Source organism: Antedon mediterranea, chromosome 9, assembly GCF_964355755.1.
Source record: "Antedon mediterranea chromosome 9, ecAntMedi1.1, whole genome shotgun sequence".
Lineage (NCBI taxonomy): Eukaryota > Metazoa > Echinodermata > Crinoidea > Comatulida > Antedonidae > Antedon > Antedon mediterranea.
This window is the reverse complement of record NC_092678.1, coordinates 12814518-12841945: the sequence shown is the minus strand read 5'-3', so window position 1 is coordinate 12841945 and position 27428 is coordinate 12814518. Positions and strand designations below refer to the sequence as shown.

The 27428-nt window shown below is 34.3% G+C and overlaps 3 protein-coding genes and 1 long non-coding RNA gene across 4 annotated transcripts in view; 1 reads left to right on the top strand and 3 right to left on the bottom strand.

The window, feature by feature from the left end:
• LOC140058184 (plexin-B-like) overlaps positions 1 to 27428 on the bottom strand; it is a 161059-nt gene that overhangs the window by 117522 nt on the left and 16109 nt on the right. The gene's annotated exons all lie outside the window — the stretch shown is intronic.
• LOC140058665 (uncharacterized) lies at positions 1646 to 3581 on the top strand. The gene is made up of 4 exons (XM_072104359.1): positions 1646 to 1801; positions 2172 to 2324; positions 2594 to 2794; positions 3502 to 3581. Exons 1-4 carry the CDS (start codon positions 1648 to 1650, stop codon positions 3558 to 3560), a joined length of 567 nt encoding a protein of 188 aa, XP_071960460.1. The 5' UTR covers positions 1646 to 1647; the 3' UTR covers positions 3561 to 3581.
• On the bottom strand, positions 18639 to 25907 carry LOC140058798 (plexin-A4-like). The gene is made up of 16 exons (XM_072104540.1): positions 25874 to 25907; positions 25499 to 25617; positions 25200 to 25265; positions 24891 to 24965; positions 24521 to 24590; positions 24091 to 24237; positions 23700 to 23850; positions 23511 to 23599; positions 22233 to 22335; positions 21791 to 21840; positions 21399 to 21494; positions 20961 to 21127; positions 20447 to 20594; positions 19826 to 19966; positions 19637 to 19711; positions 18639 to 19298 (listed from the first exon to the last, which is right to left on the bottom strand). Exons 1-16 carry the CDS (start codon positions 25901 to 25903, stop codon positions 19089 to 19091), a joined length of 1737 nt encoding a protein of 578 aa, XP_071960641.1. The 5' UTR covers positions 25904 to 25907; the 3' UTR covers positions 18639 to 19088.
• On the bottom strand, positions 25916 to 27256 carry LOC140058799 (uncharacterized). Its single transcript, XR_011847061.1, has 3 exons — positions 27206 to 27256; positions 26591 to 26789; positions 25916 to 26052 (listed from the first exon to the last, which is right to left on the bottom strand). It is a non-coding gene; the product is annotated as an uncharacterized lncRNA (long non-coding RNA).

The window sequence follows — 27428 nt, the reverse complement described above, 5'->3', positions numbered from 1 at the left end:
AACGGTGGGGTTTCACTAAAGAACATCGGTCACGAAGTCGTTAATTATCTTGTTAATTATGCACTCTAATCTATAATAACGGGATTCGCGTAAATCAAACAAAAATCGGTTAAAAATAAAAATACAAAACGTATAGAATAATATGTTACATTGAACATACCTCAGATCGTGCGACAACTCATCGCGTTCTAATGGCCTTCAAACATAAATCAATCAAATCAAAACATAAAACTCAAGAAAACTGTGGCTGATTAGCCTAAAATCAATAATTGACTCAAAATATGAAACACAAACTTATTCACAATATATTGTTATCGTCACAACTTTATCGATTTAAGCATTTTTATTCACAGGTAATTACGATTTCGATCGGTCGACAAAATTCAAAATTAATCTTTATCAAAAAACTCGTTACAAAATCAATACTTAAACATAAATTCAATTCTCTTTTAACTGAAATCACATCATTACTAAACAAATCTAATCAAATACGTAGACTATGCTATCATTAATTTAGCAAATGTCGTAATTTTTAAAAAAAAATCTTGCCAAAAAAATTAATTCAGTAACTTGTTGCATCATACAAACGTTTTATGAATCGTTTTGGCGATCTACTTATCGGTATCTGTTTATTATTAATAATCTCTTTAATCAATTTATCTGTATCGTTATATCTGTCGTCAATATTCCACCAAAATTTGCGAACATTAGGTTCGTGTTTTGTATTATCGGTGTTACGTTTGGCTGATGTCAGTTTAGAATACGAAACTAAAACTTGGAAATGTCCTGCTTTAAATCTACCTCGGTTTAATGTCATATATATATATTAGAATTAGAATATTAGAATCATTAGGTGCTGTCATGATTAGATTAGTTTGTTCCTTAATTTGTTCTTCTTTCATTTGGAATGGGGCTGCTAATCCCATGTTATTCTCTACACAGTCAATGTAAGGTTGTAAGTTAAGGGGTTCTACTTTAGTTGGATGTGTAAATGTATCAGATTGCAATTGGGCTAGTGTCCTATCATGTTCGTCGACAAATTAAACATTATTTTTGTCATTTACTACGTTAACGGTGTTCTGAAATTTCTCATTATTATCGGTGGGTTTATTCAACAATTATTTTAACAATTTAAAAAACAATTTTAGTGTATACCATGAACTTTCACACAGGGTGATGAGTTCAAGTGGACAGACGGTTCATCAGCGTCATATACAAAATGGCTACCTAACAGACCCGGGACAAGCTCGAATAAAGACTGTGGAACTGCGGCTTATATAGAGATCTATGACGCAAGAGACGACGTCAGTACTGATCTTGGAGACTGGGACATTATGGAGTGTACCGCTATCTTACCAGCCATTTGTGAATATTCTATGCCTCAAGGTAGTATAAAGAATACATAGCTACTGTATTTTAATGAATTTGAAAAGCGCCAAATTTGGTCGTTTCAAAGTAAATCAAGATTTTATATAAACAAATTTGATCCATTGATTTATTTGAGTATTCTTAGTTTAATCAATTCAATGTTTAGTAAAACAGTGTTTAGGCCTACAAACCAGCACCACGTTCTTACAATAGTGTAGTCCAATAAAATGGAACCAAATTGAACTCTAACCACAAAATAAAAAAGAGTACATAACTGTGATGAGATACAGCAAGTGGGCTAATACTCAGACATGTGTCTGCCATTACGACTTGGGATCTAACCAGTGCGATTGTTGTGTAGCTGGTGCCCATAAATGCGAAGACGGAAAGCATACTGTGTGTGTCAGAGATTCTAGTAACTGTCCAGTTTCAGGTACTTTCTTTAATAAACAAATCAGTTAATATTTTGAATTTTTTTACGGGGGCCATAATTGATAACATCCAAAACACTACGTTCCAAGTCTGGGTATTTAGTGTTGACGCCTGCACGTGCGATTATTAGCAATGCCACACTCACTTACCACTAATAGAAAGAGCTTTAATATACAATGCCATACATTTGTTTTATGCAGTGATGTGTGAACTTGTCTTTGTGTAGTAACTTTATATTCCACATGATTTTTTTAAATACCATGCAAATCAGTTATTACTGCAATGTATAGCACGTGTATCATTATTTAAATTTATTTCAAGAACCAACGATTAACTCATACATTGCCCACATTGCATTTTTATGTTGACAGATTATTATGATCGGGGTTTTGTAATAACTAAGAAATTGAACGATCCAGCTAATTACATCATTTTTGCTTGTAATCCTTCATATGGACGTCTATCCCAGAAGTTTGTTCCGTCCTGTTATGTACAAGATGATCCACCAAACGGGAGATGGAAAGGTGAGTTTAATGATTTAATATTTTTTAACCCCAATGGTAGCACTGAACCATGGACCTCTACACATTTAAAAACTTTCAGCTGCCAAAAACCACTATCCTATATCGAATCAAGAGCAGAAGCGCCTCAAACCATATCCATTTTTTTTTAATCGGCGAAAATCCAAAGTAGGTTCGCCTTCACCTTAGTTCAGTGAAATGAATTTGATAAATTGCGTTTAAATCTCTCTCTTTGAACCTAAATACACATAATTTACATTGTTCGTCAATAGCACTGCCAATGTACCTCCACAACGTTATTGGTTCGGACCAATCCAAAGGGCATATCTATGGAATTCACAAGGATATGCGCAGTTACATGCGCAGTAAAGATAATGGAGTAACTTGGCAGTTTGTCGGTAAGGACAAGTGGGACTCATCAAAAACGTTGCCAGATTTCAAGACTGCTGGATCTAATGAGGGGAACTGGCTATGTGAGTTATTATTGTTACCTTAATTTTATCACTAAAAATAGGTCCCGTATACAGCTACATTTACATGTTTTTCTTTTTACGGACAAAGTCCTGTCAATTCTTTGTTTAATGTTTCCATTAATTAATAAAACGACGCAGACTTCCGTCCGTTCAAGTTTTTATGAAGCTTACGACAAGTTAAGAATGATATAATGGTTGGTGCGCAATGCAAAGACTTACGCACAACGCAAGTAATTTGACAAATCAAAAGTGCTAGCTCATTTTAAATGCTTGTGAATGCGTTGCCAGTATATCCATGTGGAAATACACTAAAAATACTATATTATTTTAAGTACTGCGTAATATTTAATTTTGGTCAAAGCATCTCGAGTTGTAATGATTCGTACAGTGTGAGACGTTGTGTGCAATATGTTCGAGTTGTAATGATTCGTACAGTGTGAGATGTTGTGTGCAATATGTTCGAGTTGTAATGATTCGTACAGTGTGAGACGTTGTGTGCAATATGTTCGAGTTGTAATGATTCGTAAAGTGTGAGACGTTGTGTGCAATATGTTCATCCTTAGGATGATAAGAAAATATATAAAAATACTAATATTAAAAACTTCTTTCATTTTCATAAACATAATAATATAATTATAATTCCATATAATATAATAAGTTATGGTATTATGTAATAATAACAATTGTAATTTCTATCTCTTTAACAGATGATGACAGCGGCCTAAAGTATAACAACGTTGTGAAAATGAAAACAGACTGCTGCTAAAAGTTAGCGTCTCAAATTGCGTCGCAATTATTACGATTTGTCCATTGTTGTATTTTCAAAATTTAACTATGTTTACAATTTCATTATTGTTTTTTAATGTAGTATTTATGATATTTGCATTTTGCGTATTTAAATATTGAAACTAGAACATATTTAGGAAATTTATCACCTTGTTAAACGAAAATATATATATTATTACTAATAACTATTATTGAAATATTTGGCACTTTCTTTTTATGATATGTAGCAGGTATTTTTCAGCAATATTTGTATTCAGATGTACAGTATTTTATAAATGCAAAGCAATATTAGTCAATAACAAAATATTTGGTAATATATATGATTCAAAATTGATAATAAATCTTGTTTATTAACCCTAACCCCAAAAAACGTGAACTCAGACTTTGAATAGGCCATTTTGAAGTTTTAATCAAGTTATTCACTTACGAACAAACAAAACAATTCTACTTTTAAAGAGACGAATTAAACGGTTAAATGTAACCGAAACCCACTGGCTGGCAGCCATTTTTTTTTTTTTGCTTTAAATTGTTTATCCTATTTTTAGTCAAACTGAATACCTATTATGTTACATGGCATATTCAACAGCAAGCATTTTTAATTGTGATCTTTAATTATATATCAAATGAATGTGTTGTCACGTGATTAAATGAATAATAGTAGGCTAGTATGTTTATAGCCACGCAAAAAATATCGATATTACTCAAATTCAAAATACTTATTGTTTAATATTTACAGAGATGACTAATATTTTGTGCATCAGTAAATATAAATGTGGGAGAATAAGATGTGTCTTGCAGTCTACCTAAGTTGAATTGCGCATGCGTGTGGATGACACATACACTAACTTTCATTTTATAAACCTTAGAAGCACTTATATAATTATTATTAATATATGGTAATATTTGAAAAAAAATAAATGTATTACATTACATTATGCATATTGAAACTGGATTTCTGCGTATTTTAATATATATTTATTTATACCATTTGATTAAATATTGATATTTACTTTATAGTAGAGGCTATATATAGTTTGACCTTGAAAAAATTCTAATAAAAGGTCTTTTGGTATTTTCTTGTAGCTTTAGGTGTCAATAATTACCAAAAAATTTTTGCAGCCTTCTAGTTGCTGCGTTAGTGAGATATTGAGGGTCAAAGGTCAGTGACCTTTTTGTGGCATTTGATGGCTCATAATTCCTCAACTCCTGGGTTTAAAAAGACAAATGTGGTTTCTACATCTATGTTTTAGTGGTCAAACAACAAAATAAAGTTTTTGCCAATTTCGGGTTACTTGTGCCATTGGTCAGATAGTCGGGTCAAAGGTCATTGACCTTTATTCATTAATAACTACTGCTAGTGTAGGACCTGAGTAAGATTTGTATGCATTCAATTTAGGAGAGAATATCTCAACTGTTATAGGATAATTTGACCCCAAGGAACAATATGGGATATGTGTCAAATTCGTTATCTGGGGCGAAAATGCCCAAAATCGGGGTCAAGGGTTAGAAATGTGTGGTTCTTATATCTCGACAACCACTTGTCATACAGATTTGCTTTTGGTGTCAAATTGTTCAGAATATACATATTTATATTCAGTCTAACACAACTTTTACCCAAAAAAATGACCGGAAATGCTTTTACTGACCTTTGACCAAAAAACACATTTTTGGGTTAAATTATTATTTAAAATGTCAATGGACACACTGTATGGTATCAAATGAAAGCATATACAATATGCTACCCATTGCTACCCAACTTATATTGAACATTTTTTAATTAGGAATCTAATCTTATGGAAAATGTGCCTAATTTGATTACTTTTATACAAAAAATGAATATTTAGTAGCGTAATTGTTGTGCTTATTTATATAATGTTAAATAATTTTAAATAAGTGTTTGGAAGAACTATTTGGTATCAAATAAAAGCCCATACAATATTCTATCCATTGCTATCCAACTTTTAATACAAATCTGTAATTATGATGCTACTTTGGTGAAAAATGTGCATATTTTATTGCTTTTTGACAAAAATGGGTATACATTACCAGATAATTTATTTTGGTTTATTTATGATATTAAATAATTCAAATGTTTGAAAAGACATATTTGGTATCAAAGGAAAGCACATACAATATGCTACCTAACTTGTATATAATTATGTGATGTTATTTTTGGAAAATATGCATATATTTTATTAAATTTAGACAAAAATGAGTATAAATTAATGTAAGTTTATTTTGGGTGAAATAATTCTAGCGTTGTAATGAAATTTGGTATAAAAAAGAAAAGAATTAGTTGTAGTTTATTAAGTTCTTTATTTGGTAGACCAAACAAAATGGCATTGCAGTAGTCTAACCGTGATGTTATTAGTGCATGGACAAGTTTAATAAGCGAGGAGTGGGTTAAGGATTTGCGAATTGATCTTATGTTACGAAGGTGGTAGGTATCAGATTTACTAATGTTGTTGATATGTCTGGACATAATCATTGCTGAGTCAAATACAACTCCGATATATCTAACCTCCAACGATGATGTGATTGATGTTTCTAGCAATGGCCAATTTCTTGAAGTGTTTTGAATGAATAAATAAGATTTCTGTTTTACCAGGGTTAAAAAGAGCATGTTTTTAGTTAGCCAATCCTGAACATCAACAACACAAGCTTCGATAACCGACTTCGCCTCATTAAACTCTGCTGAATTAAAGCTGATGTATCATCTGCGTACACATGATATTGGACACAATGTCTCTTAATGATATCACTCATGGGCGAGGTGTAAACTAAAAACAATACTGGACCCAGTATTGATCCTTGATGAACACCGCATTTCAGGTCGATAGAGGCGGATTTGACATTACCAATCTGGACCTGCTGCTTCCTAGAAGACAAATATGACTTGAACTAATTTAGAGCAGATCCACGGATACCAATAAACGAAAGTCTTGCAATAATAATGGAATAGTCCATGGTATCAGAAGCTGCCGACAGGTCGAGGTACACAGAAAAAAGACAATTACCTTTATCCAGAGCTAAAATTATATCATTATGCACCTTGAGAATGGCTGACTCTGTACTGTGGCGCTTTTTATATGCTGATTGAAGAGGGTTGAACAGATTATTGTCGTCAAGAAAATGTATGAGATCTAAAGCAACGCATTTCTCAAGGATCTTAGATAAGAAAGCGACATTAGAAATAGATCGAAAATTTGCCATGCAAGTATGTGAAGGCGTCTTTAAAATAAGTGTAACTAGACCCAACTTCAAATCATCAGGAAAGTTCGTACCAGTTGATAAAGATAAATTAATAATAATTCTAAATGCTGAAGTCAATTATGCACATTTTCCATAAAGTTATATTCCTAATTAAAAATGTTTAATACAAGTTGGGTAGCAATGGGTAGCATATTGTATATGCTTTCATTTTATACCATATAGTGTGTCCATTGACATTTTATGGAATAATTTAACCCGAAAATGTGTTTTTTTGGTCATTTTTTGGTCAAAGGTCAGTAAAAGAATTTCCGGTCATTTTTTGGGGTAAAAGTTGTGTTAGACTGAATATAAATATGTATATTCTGAACAATTTGACACCAAAAGCAAATCTGTATGACAAGTGGTTGTCGAGATATAAGAACCATACATTTCTAACCTTTGACCCCGATTTTGGGCATGTTCGCCCCAGATAACGAATTTGGCACATATCCCATGTTGTTCCTTGGGGTCTAATTATCCTATAACAGTTGAGATATTCTCTCCTAAATTAAATGCATACAAATCTTACCAAGGTCCTAGACTAGCAGTAGTTATTAATGAATAAAGGTCAATGACCTTTGACCCGACTATCTGACCAATGGCACAAGTAACCCGAAATTTGCAAAAACTTTATTTTGTTGTTTGACCACTAAAACATAGATGTAGGCACAACATTTGTCTTTTTAAACCCAGGAGTTGAGGAGTTATGAGCCATCAAATGCCACAAAAGGTCACTGACCTTTGACCCTCAATATCTCACTAACGCAGCAACTAGAAGGCAGCAAAAAATTTTTTGTATTTATTCACACCTAAAGCTACAAGGAAATACCAAAAGACCTTTTATTAGAATTTTTTCAAGGTTACATAGGATAAATGTCACATATAGCCTGTACTATTAATAAATGTAATTTAATGTTAATTAGTATTGGTCAAAAGCTTATTATACACATTTTCTTATTTCATTTCATTTCATTTATTCCACATTTATTTAGTCATCAATTACAGTACATCATAATTACAGTACAACTGAAAACAGGGATCCTGCATAAAAAAGCTGTAGCTTCGTTTTTTTGTAGGACCCTTTTACATAAGAACCAGTATATAGAACTTAAATAAACAAAGGTGCTGTTAATCAGCATATAGTGATAAAAAGTATTTTTTTAACTGTTTTTTTATACATTTATTTTGTTTCTTTAAGATAACCGGTTTATTACCACCATTACAAGTGAATTATTTCCACAATTTTGGTCCATATATGTGTATAAATTGTTGACTGCAAGTTAGTCTTGTGAAGGGAATTTCGAATTCAGTTTCTGTTCTGAGGTTATGAGTAGGCCTAATACTGTCACAGTAATTAAAAATATTTAAAATGTGATGTGGTGATTCATTGAATTTTACGTTTGCCATAAATCCTATGACGTTGACTTTGTAAATATCATAAACGTTTAATATTTTTAGTTTCTTAAACAGTGGCTCTGAGACTTGTCTGGATTTAGAGAAGGTGCATTTTACAGCTCTCTTTTGGAGTTTTAGTATTACTTCTAACGTGCTCCTGTATACTCTAGTAGCTAGATCAACTTTCGTATGCACTTTGAGGTCCAGAGAATTTGACTTCAGAAATTGGTTTAGGGTGGTCAAACAATCATTTTTGGCTTGGTTACACATTTTGAAAATGTGGCGAAAGGTCAAAAGGTCGGGGTCAAAGGTTATAAGATCAAACACCATTATGTCCTTAAATCTCGACAACCACTGGTCACAGCGAGGTAATTTTGGTCTCAAATTGATCAGAAGGTATACATTCATATTCAGTCTAATGAAACATTTTAGTCGAAAATGACCGGAAATGCCATTTCTGACCTTTGACCCATAAACCAGGGCATGTCTGTATCTCCGTAACTATTGGCCGTAGAGACTTGAATTTGGGCTCAAATTGTTCGAAATATACATTTAGTTATTTGTTACACATTTTGAACAATGTTACAAAAGGTCAAAAGGTCAAGGCAGGGGTTATATGAATAAACACAATTAGGTATTTGTATCTCGGCAACCACTGGTCACAGCGAGTAAATTTTGGTCTCAAAATGTTCAGAAGGTATACATTCATATTCAGTCTAATGAAACATTTTAGTCGAAAATGACCGGAAATGACATTTCTGACCTTTGACATACATACCAGGGCATCTTCTTATCTCTGTAAGTACAGGTCGTAGAAACTTAAATTTAGTATCAAATTGTTAGAAATACACATATTTACATTCATTCTAACAGAAACGGATAAAAGATGATCAGAAATACTATTAATTACTAATCTTTTAAATGAAAAACATATCTACCCAACTTATCATTAGACAGTAATGTTATGCAATAATTGATGCTTAATAATTTCATTATAGGAATTAAAACAAATCCTTTACTGTTTGTAATAATTGTACTTTTGCTTATAATAATGCTAGAAAGTATTGTTAACATTTTGAGAATGCTAAAAGTAATTTACTGTAGTTACCCGAATAAAAGCCTCGGGCATTTATTTATTCAGGGAAGGCGTTTATTTTGTTGGGTGTAATAATAGTAACATGTATAATCTAATAAATACACCCCAGATATATATATGAAAAAAAAATATATATATATATAATAAGAATAATAACGAGATTAAACCTCATTCTATCCTGGTGGAAGTACAATCATGTAATAAAAGGTATCGGAGACCACAATAATAGACCAAGTCATTGTCATTATTACGTAACACTGTTGCATAATAGTTTTGAATGTCAACGACAAAACTTATACATATACACGTCTGTTCCCAGTGTAGATAATAAAACAATATATATTTCTGGAGATTTATTATCAATACCACTAGAAACTTTGACATGTTTTAGGTACTGAATGCATTGACAATAAAAGCATCAGAAGTTTATCATGATAAAATCATACTACAACACTGTACTACAGTACACAAGGGTGTTTTCAGGAAAGCTGGACATATTGTACAATATTAATGAAACTATGTATTGGCATTTAAAACTATGCAAAAGATTGTTGTCAAATTTGTAGTTACAAACAAATAGATGATAGAATGAAGATCCATTATGAGTGCAATCGTGTCAGGAAAATGATGTGTCATTGTTTTATATCATTATACTGGCACCTGGAGGAGAAGATTCATTTAATGGAATCTATCACTTTTATTTTAAAAGACAGAAACATTTCGTTAAAAAGCATAAAGAGGAAAACGAATCATGTATTAAGTACCTTTTATCAGTTGAGAAACGAAATACAATGATTAAAATTAGAGTATTCCTTCAAATAAACGCCACCATTCCCTCCAATAGAACACCATGTGGAATAAACACCCCGCCACATGCATTGACACAATAATTGTATCACGTCAACACATTTCATTAACTACCATAATCTACAATTTACCAAGCATTTTGACATAATTTTATCACTTTTTTATATTAATTGTGCAGTATTTTTTTACATCTAGGTGGTATTTATTTGATTATACATGTTACCATATTATACCCCAAATAAAGATGCCTCCTTTCCCCCTAAAAACCCTTTTGAACAATAAATGCCTGGGGCGTTTAATCGGATACATATGGCAAGTTACTTCTAGCATTCTGAAAAGAACTGTTGAGCTTAACGTTTCTATCAAAATGTCCTCGGGGACAGCAATAACTAGTACTTGAAATTAAAACAATTTAAAGTATCAGTTATTGCATAACATTACTGTCCAAGGATAAGCTGTGTAGATATGTTTTTTGTTTGAAACATTAGTAATAGTATTTCTGTTCATCTTTTAACCACATTTTCTATTACAATGAATGTAAATATGTATATTTCGAACAATTTGATACCAAATTTAAGTTTCTACGACCTGTACTTACAGAGATATGAAGATGCCCTGGTATGTGGGTCAAAGGTCAGAAATGGCATTTCTGATCATTTTTGACTAAAATGCCCCATTAGATGGAATATAAATGCATGCCTTCTGAACATTTTGAGACCAAAATTGACTTGCTGCGACCAGTGGTTGCCGAGATACAAGTACCTTTTTTTATTTGTTCAAATAACCCTTGACCTTGACCCTTTGACCTTTTGTAACATTTTTCAAAATGTGTAACAAATAACACAATATATATTTCGAAGAATTTAAAACCAAATTCAAGTGTCTACGACCAGTAGTTACGGAGATACATACATGCCCTGGGTTGTGGGTCAAAGGTCAGAAATGGCATTTCCGGTCATTTTTTACTAAAATGTCCCATTAGACTGAATATAAATGTATACCTTCCGATTAATTTAAGACCAAAATTACCTCGTTGTGACCAGTGGTTGTTGAGATTTAAGGACATATTTATGTTTGGTCTTATGACCTTTCACCTTGACCTTTTGACCTTTCGCCACATTTTCAAAATGTGTAACCAAGCCAAATATGATTGTTTGACCACCCTAAACTAATTTCTGAAGTCAAATTCTCTGGACCTCAAAGTGCATACGAAAGTTGATCTAGCTACTAGAGTAGTATGTATTTCCCAATATTAAGTTACCATACTGAAGGTGAGGTAATACTTGTTACGGCTCATTTTTAGTTTAGCGCCCTCTATAATTAAAGGTTGTCTAATATGTCCGCTCACAAAGATAATGTGTTCTATGCGTAGGTCTATCTAGAAGAGACACAAACGTAAGTTTTAATCATCTAATGAATAATATTGTGATAATAATAAGAAATTATGATTAATGCAGTAGTTGATTGAAGTTATATTATAGTTAAATTTGACTCCGAACGCCGTCTAAATGGTGCGTGGAGTGTAGGCCTATCTGTGGCCAAGATTGAAAGCATGTTCATGCTTGTTTTATAATGTTGTAACGTTCGCAATTCTCCCGCGGTTGTCATGGGATGAAATCCAGTGTGATGCGGACGGTGCTCGTTCCGCTTGATTGAGCACGGCTCTATTCAAGAGCTATTTACACGGAAGTGTTTGTTATTGTTATGTTTGGAGCTCCGTAAGAGTTATTTAAACGCAAATGCTTCTTATAATACAAACATGTTATTATCTTTTGTTTCTAGTTGAAACCATCATCATCATCATCATTATCATCATCAGTAAAGTCAGTCTTTATTCAATAGCTGATCATCATCAGTGTCATTATCGTGATCTTCATCACATCGGCAAGTTGCCATGGCCATCGCCATTGAGAGTTGAATAAAGTGTTTGATGCGTTACAAGTTGTCTGAGATTGTTTATTTGATTGTTCAAGTGAAAACCTACGCCCAACAGTAGAGGCTGTTACAGTTTCAAGTTTATATTCTAAAGTACGATGGCGTTATCAGATGAACGAGAACGCAAGTCCACTATCAAGGGACAAGAATATGCAACCGAAATGAAGTATAAAGCTCTTGGTATAGCCTGGAAGAACCTACAGAGGAGTTCGGAGGAGCTGAGAAACTATATGAATGAGAATCCGCCAGTGACGGAAGCAAGATTACGATACACAAAGTGGATGACTTCTTATGAAGCATTCATCCTGGCTAATGACCAATATTGCAACACACTTAATGAAGATGCCCTGCAAGATCATGACAATGATTGGTTTTGTGAAAAAACTGTTTATGCAGAAAATAGAAAGTCTGAAGCAGAAAAGTGGTTCTTGAGTAAGGAAGTAGTACAGCCTGTGGCAGGGAAGGCAAAGACATCCAAGTCTCGTAGTAGTATGGGATCTGTGGCTAGAAGACAGGAAGAGTTGAAGCGGTTAGAAGAATTGAAGAAGCAGAGTCGGATTCTGAAAGAAAAACAGGAAAGTGAGAAGAAAGTCAAACTGTTGGAAATCGAACTAGAGCAAGAGAAAGAGAGAAATGCTCTAGATAAGGAAATGGCAAGGTCAGAGGCCAGACAAGAGATGCTAGAAGAACTGGAAGCTGAAGAAATTTCTCTTAGTCAAGATTTGGAGGAAGAAGAAGCAAGCAGCTTGAGTGGGCCATCGTCAGGCGATGACCAGTCCTCCGTAAAGCAAACTGCCAGGATACCTTCAGTTGCAGTGTCACCCAAGGTTAACAAGGTCAAGCAACCCGCTGCTAAAAAACCAGAGAAAAGAGTTAACGACGCCATAGTAGAAATGAGGAAGCCCAAATTAGAAATAAAGAAGTTTAATGGAAATTGTATGGACTTTAACAAATTCATGCGACAATTCAAAACACGAATAGAAAGTGGCTGCACCAACAATGACAGAATGGCATATTTAGAACAATTCACTACAGGAGAGGCTCAACAAATTGTTATTGGATACTCCTACTTGGAAGCGGAAGTTGGTTATCCAGCTGCAATGAAAGAGTTGAAAAGACGTTACGGGGATCCAGAAGTGATCGCAAACTCATATATAAAAAAGCTGCTATCTTGGGCACCCATCAAGGCAAATGATCCAAAGGCCCTAGATGAGTTTTCAGTGTTCCTTATGGAATGTAAGGCTGCTACACTCTGCGTTGGGAGTCTAGGTGTGTTAGAATTCTCTGAAAACATAAGGATGACCATGGAGAAGCTTCCGCAATACTTGCATGATCGTTGGAGAAATGTGGTGGAGGTTCACCGAAATCAACAAAGGCCCATACGCTTCAGTGACATTGTAGACTTTACACAGAAAGAAGCCAAAAAGCTTAATGATCCGGTTTATGGCAAAACCCCGGTATCTCGTGAGACCACAGAGCTACAAAAGAACAAACGCTCGAATACCACATTTAGCGTTCAGTCATCCGACACAGCCAAACCCAAGATGTCGTGTCATTATTGTCAAGAGCAACACTGGCTGTCGCGTTGCCCTGGTTTTAAGGCTAAGTCTGTGGATGGCAGAAGGAAATTCGTACGAGAAAAGAAGCTTTGTTGGAATTGTTTTAATAAGGGACACTTTGCATCGTCTTGTCCGAAACCAAGTTTTTGTAAGATGTGTGCAGAAAAGCATTCATCCTTCTTACATCCAGTCTCTCCTCCAAAGGGTGAGCATACCACAACACAGCCTGCTGAAAATCAAAAGGCAGCACCTCCTGAGACGCAAGCACATTCGTTACCAGCCACGTCCACGTCATTGGCAGTTGCAGGCAGCTACCAAAGAATTGGCTTGTCAGTTGTACCAGTCCAGGTTAAGGCTGAGGGAGGAAAATCTATAATTTCAACTTATGCTTTTCTAGACAATGGCTCGAATATTACATTTTGTACAGAAGCACTTGCGCAGAAGTTAGGTGTCAAGGGCAAAGGCGTTGACCTTAACCTTATGACAATGGATGGTCAATCTGTCACTAAATCGACAACAATATCTCTATCAGTGGCAAATCTAGATGGATCAAGTCAAGTAAAAATTCCAAGAGTATATACCAGACAATCCATACCAGTGTCAACAAACACTATTGCAAGTCAGGCAGAAGTTGATAGGTGGCCTCACCTGCAAGGAATATATATTCCGTCTATCACTGCAGAAATAGAGTTATTAGTTGGTCAAGATGTACCGGAGGTACACCAACCTTATGAAGTGCGAGCCATGCAAAATGGCGGTCCATATGCCACTCGAACTCTGTTTGGCTGGGTGGTAAATGGCCCTTTGAGTTCTTGGCAAGAAAACAAGATATGCGGCTTTGTTGGGAATCTAGACGAGCAGTTCAGAAAATTCTGCAGCATCGAGTTCAATGACCTCGAATCAGATCAGGTGACAATGTCACAGAGTGACATACAGGCATTAACAAGTATGGAGGAATCTGTGACATACAAGGATGGACATTACCATGTTGCTATGCCTTGGAAGGCTTCCCCATCAACATTACCAAACAATCGTGTATTGGCCGAACGCCGACTCAAAACGTTGCAGGCTCGCCTTGAAAGGAGTAATGACACCCACAGCAAGTACACAGAATTTATGGAAACGTTAGTGGACAAGGGATATTCCAGGAAGGTTTCGGAGGTCATCGATGGATCAATTCCAAAATGGTATCTTCCGCACCACCCAGTTTTACACCCGCAGAAACCGGGAAAGCTAAGGGTTGTGTTCGACTGCTCTGCCAAGTTTCACGGAGTATGCCTAAATGACAAGTTAAACCAGGGACCAGACCTTACCAATTCATTAGTTGGAGTTTTAATGAGATTCCGTAGCTCTCCAGTTGCCTTTTGTGCCGATATTGAGAAAATGTTTTACCAGGTCAAGGTAAAGGAACAGGACTCAGACTTTCTCCGCTACTTGTGGTGGGAAATGGGAGATCTGAAGAAGGCACCACAGGAATACCAGATGCTAGTGCACCTGTTTGGTGGCCGATCATCTCCGAGTTGCGCCAACTTTGCGTTGAAGAAAACGATAAAGGACCATGGAAAGGACTACGATCCAATAATCACGCAGATAGCAGATAGGCATTTTTATGTTGACGATCTTCTATATGCGACAGACGACGAACAGTGTGCTATTGATATAGCCATTCAAGTAAAACAGTTGCTGGCAAGAGGAGGCTTCAACCTCACGAAATGGGTTTCAAACTCGAGAAAACTAGTGAGCACGCTGAGAGATAAGGGAGATTCAAACTCAGTTTCTTTATGTGGTGGAAACCAGCAACGTGCCTTGGGTGTTCGCTGGTTTGTCAGTGAAGATAGCTTGGGATATACCATATCTCCAACAACAAAGCCTGCGACTCGAAGGGGTATACTGTCAGTTGTTTCGTCTGTATTTGACCCGTTAGGGCTGGTATCACCGTTTATCCTCAAGGCAAAGTTATTAATGCAGGAGCTCTGTCGACTTGGTTATGATTGGGATTCAACAATCTCAATTGAATATGAGACTAGATGGCAACAGTGGCTATTCGATCTGAAGAAGTTGGAGACTATTCGAATTCAACGATGCTACAAATCTGCAGAGTTTGGGACCGTAGTGCGTCGTGAACTGCATAGCTTTGGAGATGCATCATCCACAAGTTACGGAGCAGCATCATATCTCTACCAGAAGGATGAATCTGGAAACGTAAACCGCACCCTTGTTGCAGCAAAGTCCAGATTGGCTCCTCTTAAAGCTCAAACAATTCCCAGACTGGAGTTGCAGGCTGCACTGTTAGCAGCACGCTTGGACACAATGATAAGAGAAGAGCTTAAGGAAATTAAAATTGACCAGTCCGTGTGTTGGACCGACAGCACGTGTGTGCTCAGATATCTGAGCAACGATGAAACCAGGTTCAAAACATACGTGGGAAATCGAGTTTCGGCAATCCTAAGTAGGACAAACAAGGACCAATGGAGGTTTGTGAATTCAGCTGAAAATCCGGCCGACCTAGCTTCCCGTGGGATGACGGCAGAGGAAATGATGACGAGTGAAATGTGGTATTGCGGTCCAAAATTCCTCACACAAAATGATTCCAAGTGGCCAGAGATGCCAGACGATCTCGCCCTCAGAATGAATGACCCCGAAGTGAAGGGCGTAACAGCGTTAGTTGTGGCCGAAATCAACACCACTCTGGATGAAATAACTTCACAGTTTTCAAGTTGGAAGACACTGTCAAGAGTTACTGGCTGGGTGCTACGATTCACGAATAACTTAAAGAATGTTAAACACAAGAAAACGACAGTACAGAAGAGGACAAGCAATCAAGTTGTGAAACCTCTCTCAGTGGATGAACTGAAGGAAGCAGAACTGGTACTCATCAGACGTGCCCAGAAGCGTTCGTATCCTGAGGAATTCAGAAGCTTAGAGACAGGCAAGACAATAAAGTCAACTAGTCCACTAATTAGGTTGGACCCGAAATTAGAAAATGGTGTATTGAAGGTTGGAGGTCGACTGAGTATGGCCGATGTTAGTGGAGATCTGAAACATCAGATTATACTACCAAGGTCCAGTGATCTGACTATACTCATCTTAAGACACTACCACAACTGTACTGGGCACTCGGGCGTCAATCATGTCCTATCTGAGCTGAGGCAAATCTACTGGCCAGTAGGAGGACGAACAATGATCAAAGGGATCAGTAGGAAATGCGTTCAATGCAGAAGAAGAAATGCTCCGACAGCACATCAAAAAATGGCTGATCTGCCAGCCGAGAGAGTTACACCAGCGCACCCGCCTTTTACCTTTGTGGGGATTGATTGCTTTGGACCATTTAAGGTTAAAAATGCTAGATCAGTGCTGAAAAGATATGGAGTGATTTTTACCTGCTTATCAATCAGAGCAGTGCATCTGGAGGTCGCGTCATCATTGGACACAAACTCATTCTTAAATGCTTATCGACGTTTCGTTGCTAGGAGAGGCGTACCAAAGCATATCCGGTCTGACAATGGAGGAAATTTTATTATGGGGCAAAAGGAGCTTCGATCGGCCATTAATGATTGGAATCAAGGACAGATACACCAATACCTCTCGCAGAATCACGTGGAATGGAAATTCAATCCTCCGGCAGCTTCCCATCAAGGTGGGGTTTGGGAAAGATGCATTCGCACAGTACGCAAGGTGCTCAGCTCGCTGATGGAAGAACAAACAATCAACGATGAAACATTGCAGACGCTGTTCTGTGAAGTCGAAACGATAGTGAATGGGAGACCAATAACAAAGGTGTCAGATGATCCAAAAGACAATGAGGCATTAACACCGAATCATCTTTTACTATTGCGAGCAGGTCCCAGCCTTCCACCAGGACGATTTGTTGCAGACGATTGCTACGTGAGAAGGCGCTGGCGCCAAACTCAGTATCTCGCAGATGTTTTCTGGCGTCGCTGGCTCCGGGAATATTTGCCTGCACTTCAAGAGCGACAGAAATGGTGTAAGAAACAGCAGAATGTTGCGAATGGCGACATTGTTTTGGTTCATGACCCATCGGTTCCACGATGCTCGTGGCCGCTTGCTCGAGTGATAGAGGTGCTCCAGAATGATTCAGATGGAATGGTGCGTTCTGTGAGATTGAAAACGTCGGTTGGAACTCTAGTAAGACCAATCACTAAGATCATACTTCTAGAAGTCAACGGAAATGATTAGACATGCACATTGTGCGATGTTTGCCAGTGATATATATGGATTTGGCTTATGTGAACTTTATAAGAGACTTATTACCTTTATTGTTTGTCGTTACCCGTAACATATGTATATATAGTAAAGGCTCGATTTAATCGCCTTTAAGGGGCCGGGATGTTACGGCTCATTTTTAGTTTAGCGCCCTCTATAATTAAAGGTTGTCTAATATGTCCGCTCACAAAGATAATGTGTTCTATGCGTAGGTCTATCTAGAAGAGACACAAACGTAAGTTTTAATCATCTAATGAATAATATTGTGATAATAATAAGAAATTATGATTAATGCAGTAGTTGATTGAAGTTATATTATAGTTAAATTTGACTCCGAACACCGTCTAAATGGTGCGTGGAGTGTAGGCCTATCTGTGGCCAAGATTGAAAGCATGTTCATGCTTGTTTTATAATGTTGTAACGTTCGCAATTCTCCCGCGGTTGTCATGGGATGAAATCCAGTGTGATGCGGACGGTGCTCGTTCCGCTTGATTGAGCACGGCTCTATTCAAGAGCTATTTACACGGAAGTGTTTGTTATTGTTATGTTTGGAGCTCCGTAAGAGTTATTTAAACGTAAATGCTTCTTATAATACAAACATGTTATTATCTTTTGTTTCTAGTTGAAACCATCATCATCATCATCATTATCATCATCAGTAAAGTCAGTCTTTATTCAATAGCTGATCATCATCAGTGTCATTATCGTGATCTTCATCACATCGGCAAGTTGCCATGGCCATCGCCATTGAGAGTTGAATAAAGTGTTTGATGCGTTACAAGTTGTCTGAGATTGTTTATTTGATTGTTCAAGTGAAAACCTACGCCCAACAGTAGAGGCTGTTACAATACTAAGGTGTTATAAAGACTAATACGGACTTTATGAGGAAAGAATTCTCTTACTTTTAAAAGTATACCAATTGCCCTAGACATTTTTTTCCTAATAAGCTGTATGTGATGTTTCCAGTTAAGATTTCCGTTTAAAATTACACCTAGAAATGTCACATTTTCTTTTCTATCTAATAACACATGATTCATTTTTATTTTAAACTGGTTTTTGTCAAAGTACTTTTGGTTAGTTCTAAAAACAATATATGGTCAGTGAACGTTTTTATCTGCACTGGTACTTATAATAGGCCTATTTAAGTAGCTATAAATCTTTAGTGAACTAAATTATAGTTACAATAGTTAATCAGACAAACGTACGTATTTGCAAAGATAAAGAAAAAGCTTATTTAGTGCTATTTACAACCAGCGTTTGTATCATCAGAAAGTATGGTCACACCTGTGTCCTCTCTTCTTTTCTGATTGTGTCGACGACTTTGCTTGATTCCTGAGTTGACATACGCTGCTTGTTCCTTCGACGACGACGAAGACTTACTTACTTTTGTTGTAAAAACTTCAACAGTACTTTCATTTCTATTTGTACCTTTAAGGAATGCGTCTTTAACCTGATATTTAATTAAAATATTAAAATATTTAATACAACGTTTACTCAAATGATATATGTTAGGGGCACAATGATGTTGGCTCGGGAAATGCACATTATTTTACTAAGATACATGTAATAATTTTGTATTTTTATTTGGTATAGGTAAATCCGATAATAAAATTGAAGGCTTTTTTTTAAATGTTAATACATGAAAGATTTTTTGATTGTAATACTCTAGTTGTTCACTATTTGTTTAACTGAATAGTACAGTATAGTAAAGCCGACGTGTATAGATCAGTAAATCTTTTTCTGCTGGTACACTATCAAAATATCTGTATATAATTTATTTATATTTACCTCTCTTAAATATTTATCTGAAAATGAATGAAGATTCACTAACACACTCGACTTCTTAAACAATGTGCTAAATGGCTGAGAATAAAAAGATTGTTTTACCATATTTCTTTCAATGTTTGTATTATTGACATATGCCTCAACCTATTAGTTTCTTTGAAAAATAGCAATATCGATAGTCTTTGTACATACCTGTATAAGAGAAGTTACTTCATCGATAACGTTCATGCGATCACACGTTGGGGTATGCTTGATGTCACTATAGAACTTAGTAACAAGTTGGCGGTATCGTGGAATCTCTTTTACATACATCTGTCGATGACTTGGTGAATTCTTTGAAATAAAAAAATGAAAGTTAAAAAAGCACTAAAGAACAAACTTGGCATGACTTTTAAATTAAATGACTAATAAAATATTACAAAATAATTATTAAAACTCAGTACGGTAGCTTGTAACTGCTTGCATGATATAATATGTATAAAAATATATATATTAATTATAATTTTGAAACTGTAGGGTGGTCTATATGAATAAAGAGTGAAGCGAATGTGACGGTTTCGAATCCAAATAATCTAAACAAAGTGTATTTATGATATTTCAGATTTGGACAAACTGTAGGTCTACAGTTAGTTCTTAATTTCAACAAAATCGTGCAAATATAAAACTAAAACAATAATATGAACAAATATGATTCTGAACAGAAGCTAAAGTAGTAAACTGATATTCATTAAACGGTCTCGGTAAGATGTCGTCGCACATTAAAATACGCAGCCATACAATACAAAAATAAATACATTGACTTTTGCGTTTTACCTTTTTAAAACCAAACAGCTCAATTGACCAAGATTCTCGGAAAACAGCAGAGATGACACCGAGAGTAATATCAATAGTGGGCGTTTGTTGAATGTCACAGACATAAGCAGGGTTTCTCAGAATGCTTAACCAAAACATTTCTGCTAAACTAAAAAAGGATAAAAATATGATTATTGATCTAGTCCACTTCTGGTTTTTCTTGCTATTTTGATTATATTGTATGAAAAATGGAAGAAATAACATGCTGATATTGAAATTTTGTATCGTAATTTGAAAAATGCTCATTATAAAAGAAGAAATAAACGCTCATATATAAACATAAATTATTAGGCCTACACTTTTAATTTGAATTTTGAATATTTATAATTTAAATTTCTTAACCTTGTTTCTTTTAATGTTAAATAATCAGACCTCTTAGGAGCCAATTCTTCGATGTAAATCGTAGATACACCATTGTGAGCTTTGAGTAAAACCTAATATATCATTTTCTAACAATGTATTGCAATTTCAATACCTGTTGTTTTTCCATATCTTCAATTCATTGATACTAACACCATGCTTAGTCGCCATGTTATCCAGAAAATCAAAAAGATATTTAACAAATAGTGGTAGGTGGATGTTGTTCGATGATGAGCTGAATACATTATTCATTATGGAGTCAACATGCTGTTGGTAAATTTGCTGTGAACATGAGAGATAATAATATACTTATTACTGTAAAATATTAAGGAAAACCAAACCAAAGATGTTCGATATATGCAGAACAACAATAAAAGCGGGTTTACTCCCATAAAAAAGTTTCGAGGTCACAATAGACGGACAATACAAGTTTGACCAATAACAAGATACATTAGAGTGATTCGTCTCATATGCACGTCAAGTTGCATCCTATTAAAAACCAACTGTTTAAAAATAGTTTAAATCAACAAATGTTGTTTTTATTTATTCCTACCTTAGTTTCAGTTAACCTTTCAAAGATGGATTCATCAATATTTGGCTTCTCGCCGTCCATTGCATCATAAGCACCCGTGTACACATTTCCTTCCAACTAAAAAAAGTCCATTTCAAAATCAAAACTGACCAACTACACTTGCCAAGTCTCTAGTTATGATAAGCAATGTATGCTAAATATATTTTTTTTAACTAGAACGCCTAAACGACCAACAGTAACTGATGTGTAGTCAAATTATCGACTAGCGTAAAGCTACTTAAATGAATATTTAGTTCACAGTTCATTACCAGATGTCCAATAAGCAATAAGATTTATTTATATCAATTGTTTGTTGTTTATTCAATCAATGGTGATTGTAAATGTTTGAAAGTATTTGAACAAGAATCACTCACAATGTGGAAAGTGCCATCTGCATTGATTGATGTTTGGTAGATGTTAGTTTCTTAAAAAGTAAAGTTAGATCATAGACAATAATAAAACAATAGCACAAACAACAACAACAACAAATAAATTGGTCTATTCTGCCACTCATTGGCTGAATATAGCTGTTTGTTGTTGTAATACCAATAAGAAATCTTCAGTATAAATGACCGTGACTTTATAAACAGTATTGTTTGTTTTTTTATATTATTAATTTATTATTGAACAATTATAATTACATAAAATAAGGAGAAACTGATTTTTTTTAAAAGTTGAAATATATTAGTATGTATATATATATATATATATATATATATATATATATATATATATATATATATATATATATATATATATATTAGTAAGGTTCAATTGGAATGTAGTATGTATACCAATACATATTATCATTATTACCATGTCTAGCAACTATTGGTTGCTTAATTGTATCATACTGGTCTGACGCGTTGATATCTTCCTTCCAAACGTCTACAAACGCTACCACTGCATTATTTTGAATCTGAAAAAAAAATTATTTTTCAAATTTACGATCCGACTAGTGATTGATTTATTTGTTTGCTAACGTGCTGGTGTAGAAAAGTATTTTTATTAATTAGTTAAGGTGCATGCGTCATGTTAAGCTTGTGTCCACTGACGTCCGGCCTGCGATTTTTTTTTTCGTACATAAGTTGGGGACCCCCTCATGAAACGTCACAAAATAAACATGAATAATTCATCAGCTAAATGTTCTTGTTCCGTGTGCACCCAAGCGTATAGCGAAGTGATTACAGTTTACACAAGTGCGGTACGATTCTAGGCCTATCTCCGCTGTGGTTGCCGCGTGCGATTATTTCATAATAGAATAGCGGCGTTTTGTGTGGATTGTCGAAATAATCAGCCTTTAGTTTATGGTGTTTTTAATATAATTTATTACTAAAGAATTACGTGTTAAAATTATAGTTTCTAATGATACTATTAGGCCTAATTACTAGTCTCTAAACCCATGTCTATTCTAGTAGTAGCTGTGTTGGTGTGTGTGACGTGTGTGTTAGTTAGGTATGACACAGTCCGAGTAATAAGTCAGCAAAATTAAACAATAAACATTACACAAAAATACATTTTTTATTCTCGTGGGTCTAATCTTCCCATCTCATGTGTTCATATACGCGCATTTTTAAAGTTCCTTTGAGTACATGCATATTGTTTGATAATAAAATAGCAGAATTAAAAAATTACAGTGCACAAATTATACACATTCTTTATTCTTGTGGGTCTAAGCTTTCTTTGGGCTATGTCCAATTACTACTTAGTTTAATGTCTTGCCTAGCTGTCGATTAGCCTCGACACATTTTGCATAGTGGACGTGTGTGTGAAGAAGAGGTGCGCGAAGGCAATCACGTGAATTGACCTAGAATCCTAGGCCTATTGTAGAAAGAATCGTATCGCGGTTGTTGTGTAATCAGATCACTTCTTGTTGCTATACGCTTGGGTGCACACGGATCAACAAATTTAACTGATGAATTATTCATGTATATTTTGTGACGTTTCATGAGGGGGTCCCCAACTTATGTACGAAAAAAAAAATCGCGTCCGGCCTGTACACAACCTATGTCTATTGAGCCTATTATTATAGGCTTAATACATTTTTCTAACAGTTAATTTATTACAAAACAAAAAATACTACAGTAATATTACTCCAAAATCTGCAATTGTTTTTAGTTTTCTTTCTCTCTGTAAATCGGTATCTTGTAAAATAATTCGTTGATCTACATCCATTCTCCATTCTAGATTTAAAAAATAAATTAGGTTATTATGTATTTAATTGAAATCTACAGAATAAAGGAGCAAGATACAATTAAATTGCTTGTTTGTTGCTGTACTCACCTAACTGAGCGTGTGAAACGTTGGGTCTTTTTGAAAAAGGTTGTTCCTTAAACATAACATTTAACAGTTTTTGTTTTACTTGAAATAGCGTATCACAACTGTTTACTTTCACAATTTCTTGTTTTTCTTCATCAACTACCAAACTCAAATCCTAAAGTGAAAAGAAAAAAAATGCTATTGAATTTGTGTGGAAATTCAGTATTTATCGGATTGGCTAATAATTCAATATTTGCGGGATTATCTGACCTTCTTAAACATTTTTTTTTCATATACACATTTATTTGTCATGCGCTCTAAGAAGTTATTAAAATAATTGTTTGCAAGTACAATTATGCTTCAGTGTTATGTGTTATATACTTAAATGTTTCCAAAACATATACAGATATCTTACTATATTCTCTCCAGTGACATCAATTGGCAGAAGGCAGTTCTCGTCTAAAGAATATTGACAATGATGATGAACAGCGTCTACCGAACCACTATCTATTCTGGTAGTTATAGCATCTACAAGTTGCAAAAGGGGCCCTGATACATACTTCTGCAAAATTCAATTTTAAGTGAACCAAGTAGAATATACAACACACATTAGTGTTATGTTTATACACAGTACCATACGTTTTTTTTATCTGAAGATACGAAGATATACATGTACCTGCTGTATATCTAGAAAAGAACATCTCAATTATGTTTAACTAACACAAATAAAAGTATAATATTTAACAGGAAATACTTTTTCTCTTCTCTGTTAGAACACTATTAAGTTATTATTAACAATAATATGTTTATAATTAATTGTCAAGTTATACAACTAATTTACATACCATTGTGTATTTATACATGCATAATGCCAACATGTGAGATATCAAATGTTCAATAACAGTTTCGCCGTTTCTGTAATAAGTAAATTGCTATATTATATTTCATTAATAGTAAGAAATATATTTCACATTGAGTCACTAAAGTACCATGAACTGTCATAACTTGACAAAAGGTATATTAATTAATATCAAAGATATTCAGATAAACCACTGGGCTAAACTGGGTTAACCTCTTTAAAGATAGTTGAAATAAAAACAAAATATAAAAAACACACGTTGTAAATGTTGGTAATGTTAATAATGAACAATAATTGATAATTACCGATTGATAAGTACTACAATTAACTTTAAAAAACAAAATAACTTCACCTACTTGCTTAAAGCTAACTTGACCTTCTTGACCTTCACTTTGTTAGCAATATGTTTGCTTAGAAGCATATCCATAATACTAAAATGTTTAAGTTTAAGTATACTTAATTAGACATTAAATATTAGAATTAAACATAATCATAAGAATTAGTTAATAATACTTTCAAATTGTAAAACAATCATTGCAACTGTGGACTTATATAATACACTTTTTAACTACATCTTGTCCCCTAAGGGTCATGTTAGTGCTGCCAATTCTAGCATTCATTCTTGCATACGTTAATTAATTAGGTATATACTAAGTATTACTCACTGAAATAGATATTCTGTTTTATCATCACCAACCATAGCCATTAAGAATAAAGCGGAAAAGTTTTGCCTAAAGTAAAACAGATCAGACCTTGTATTAATTATAGGAGTAATTATAGTATTATAGTAAGCAAAAGACTGTAACGGTTTTTCTTACGTGTTCTGCCACCAGAACCATATAATAGACAAAGTTAGACGTGAACCATTGTAACTTAAAAGTGACACTGATTGCTCGATATTGTATCATAACCATAGACTTATTACCTAAAACTGTTAAAATCATTACAATTTTTTTTAATATACTTTTGTACAGATGTAAACGATGAGTCATTGTCTAAAATGTTAATTATTTTCATTAGAAACTTCTCGTCCAAAAACAAATCCAGTTCAGGTAAACCTCGATGATCTTCCAACAGTTCAGTCTATAAAAACATAATAAAACAATACCACAAAAAGAAAAACATATAAAAAGTAATAATATTATGTTTTCTCGTAAATAAATGTAAAACTATAATTTTCTAAAAAAAGATTATGTGAAGTTGAGAATTTTAATTTTAAACAATTTGCCTACTTCCTTTCTTCCTTTCGGATGACATGGTGTAAATACTGCAAAATCCTAACAAATACAAAATGTTTTGTAACGTAGTGTTACCACAATAAAGCAGTTCAATGTCTTACATATCCACTTTCTTGCATTACTGGAGTCATCTCACATCCCAGAAACAGCATACATTGTACATAATGCTCTTTACTCTGACTAAATTCTCTTGATATTTTGCCGTCATGTACTATGCCCATATACCTTACTTCTGAATCATCGTCATTTATTTCTAGATACTCCTCTTCTTTTTCTTCTTCTAAATATGAATTAATTTATTAACAATTACTTAAATTGTAGTTATTGACTTTATAAGTATATACTGAATGTAGGTTAATGTGTAATTGATTGTTTCATTATAATGCCGATATGCTATCATCATCATCTATATACAGTACCTAAACACTAAACTCGTCACTACAAATTTCCAAACAGTTGAATTATTTGTGCATAATAGATTACCAGTAGCGTATTCATATAGGCACTCTCATTTTGTTTTGTTGAGCATCGGTACATGCCAATGTATGTATTTATGCTAAATAATGCATCATTAGTGAAGATCACATGGTAATTTTAATACAAAAAACTTGTTAAAACTCGTTTCTAGATGACTTGCGATAGTTATTTAAAATCTGTCTAATTTCATGTAAAATTACTACTCTTAATTTCTGTGGGTTTTTTTTGTAGAAATAGTTAGTTGAATTGTCCATCACTCATATATCCAAATTTAGCTTTTACTTTTCAAGCCCATTATGATATCAATAGTTTGAGTTTATCTATAATGCTTTCTAGCTTACTTTTTGTAAAAAATCTCACTGTTGTTTCTTCCAATTGTCTGTCGAGTATTCTTGATCTACGCCAGTAGACAGGTATGATTGTAATGGTGATAACCACAATCACAACAACCGTAATTATAATAATTATGACGGTGGTAGACAATCCAATGCCTACATATCTTATTGCACCGAAAGTGAACTTTAGATTTCCATGACGGATCTAAAGTTATTTGGAGACAATCAATATTAAAACACTAACATTGGTTACATTCTGTAGTACATTTTTTGTTAAAAACAATCTAGTAGTAATAATGTTAGAAAGAATATATTAAAAAATGTTTTAAGTATCAAAGTCTAAAATTTGAATTTTGTAAAATAGGATTTTGACAAACACTTTTTTGTCTCTAAGTTCTGTACGTTGTTTTACTTATTCAACCTAAGTCTAAACAGCCACTAAAACAGAAGAACATAAATAACGTAGTTCATCTTAAAAATAAAAATAAATTAATATTACAATGTTGATGAGTTCGTTTAAAAACAATTTGTGATTTTGACATTATTGGTTACGGAATATTGAATATTATAAAAATATTATATATAATATTAAAAGTATTATCTAGTGAGCTAACGACCTACCATAACAATAGGATGATCTTCAACATCTACTGGATTAGGTTCCTTGTCTGGTATTTCAACAAGAACTACTGTACGTGTTATTGAATTTACAGTGCATTTAACACTTCCAATGAATACTTCAAAACCCTCAACATTACTAGCAAGGTTGATGTCAGACCCCTATTATGTAAATACAGGTTTTTTTTAATGTTGGGTATAAATAAAATACTGATTCTCAAAACTA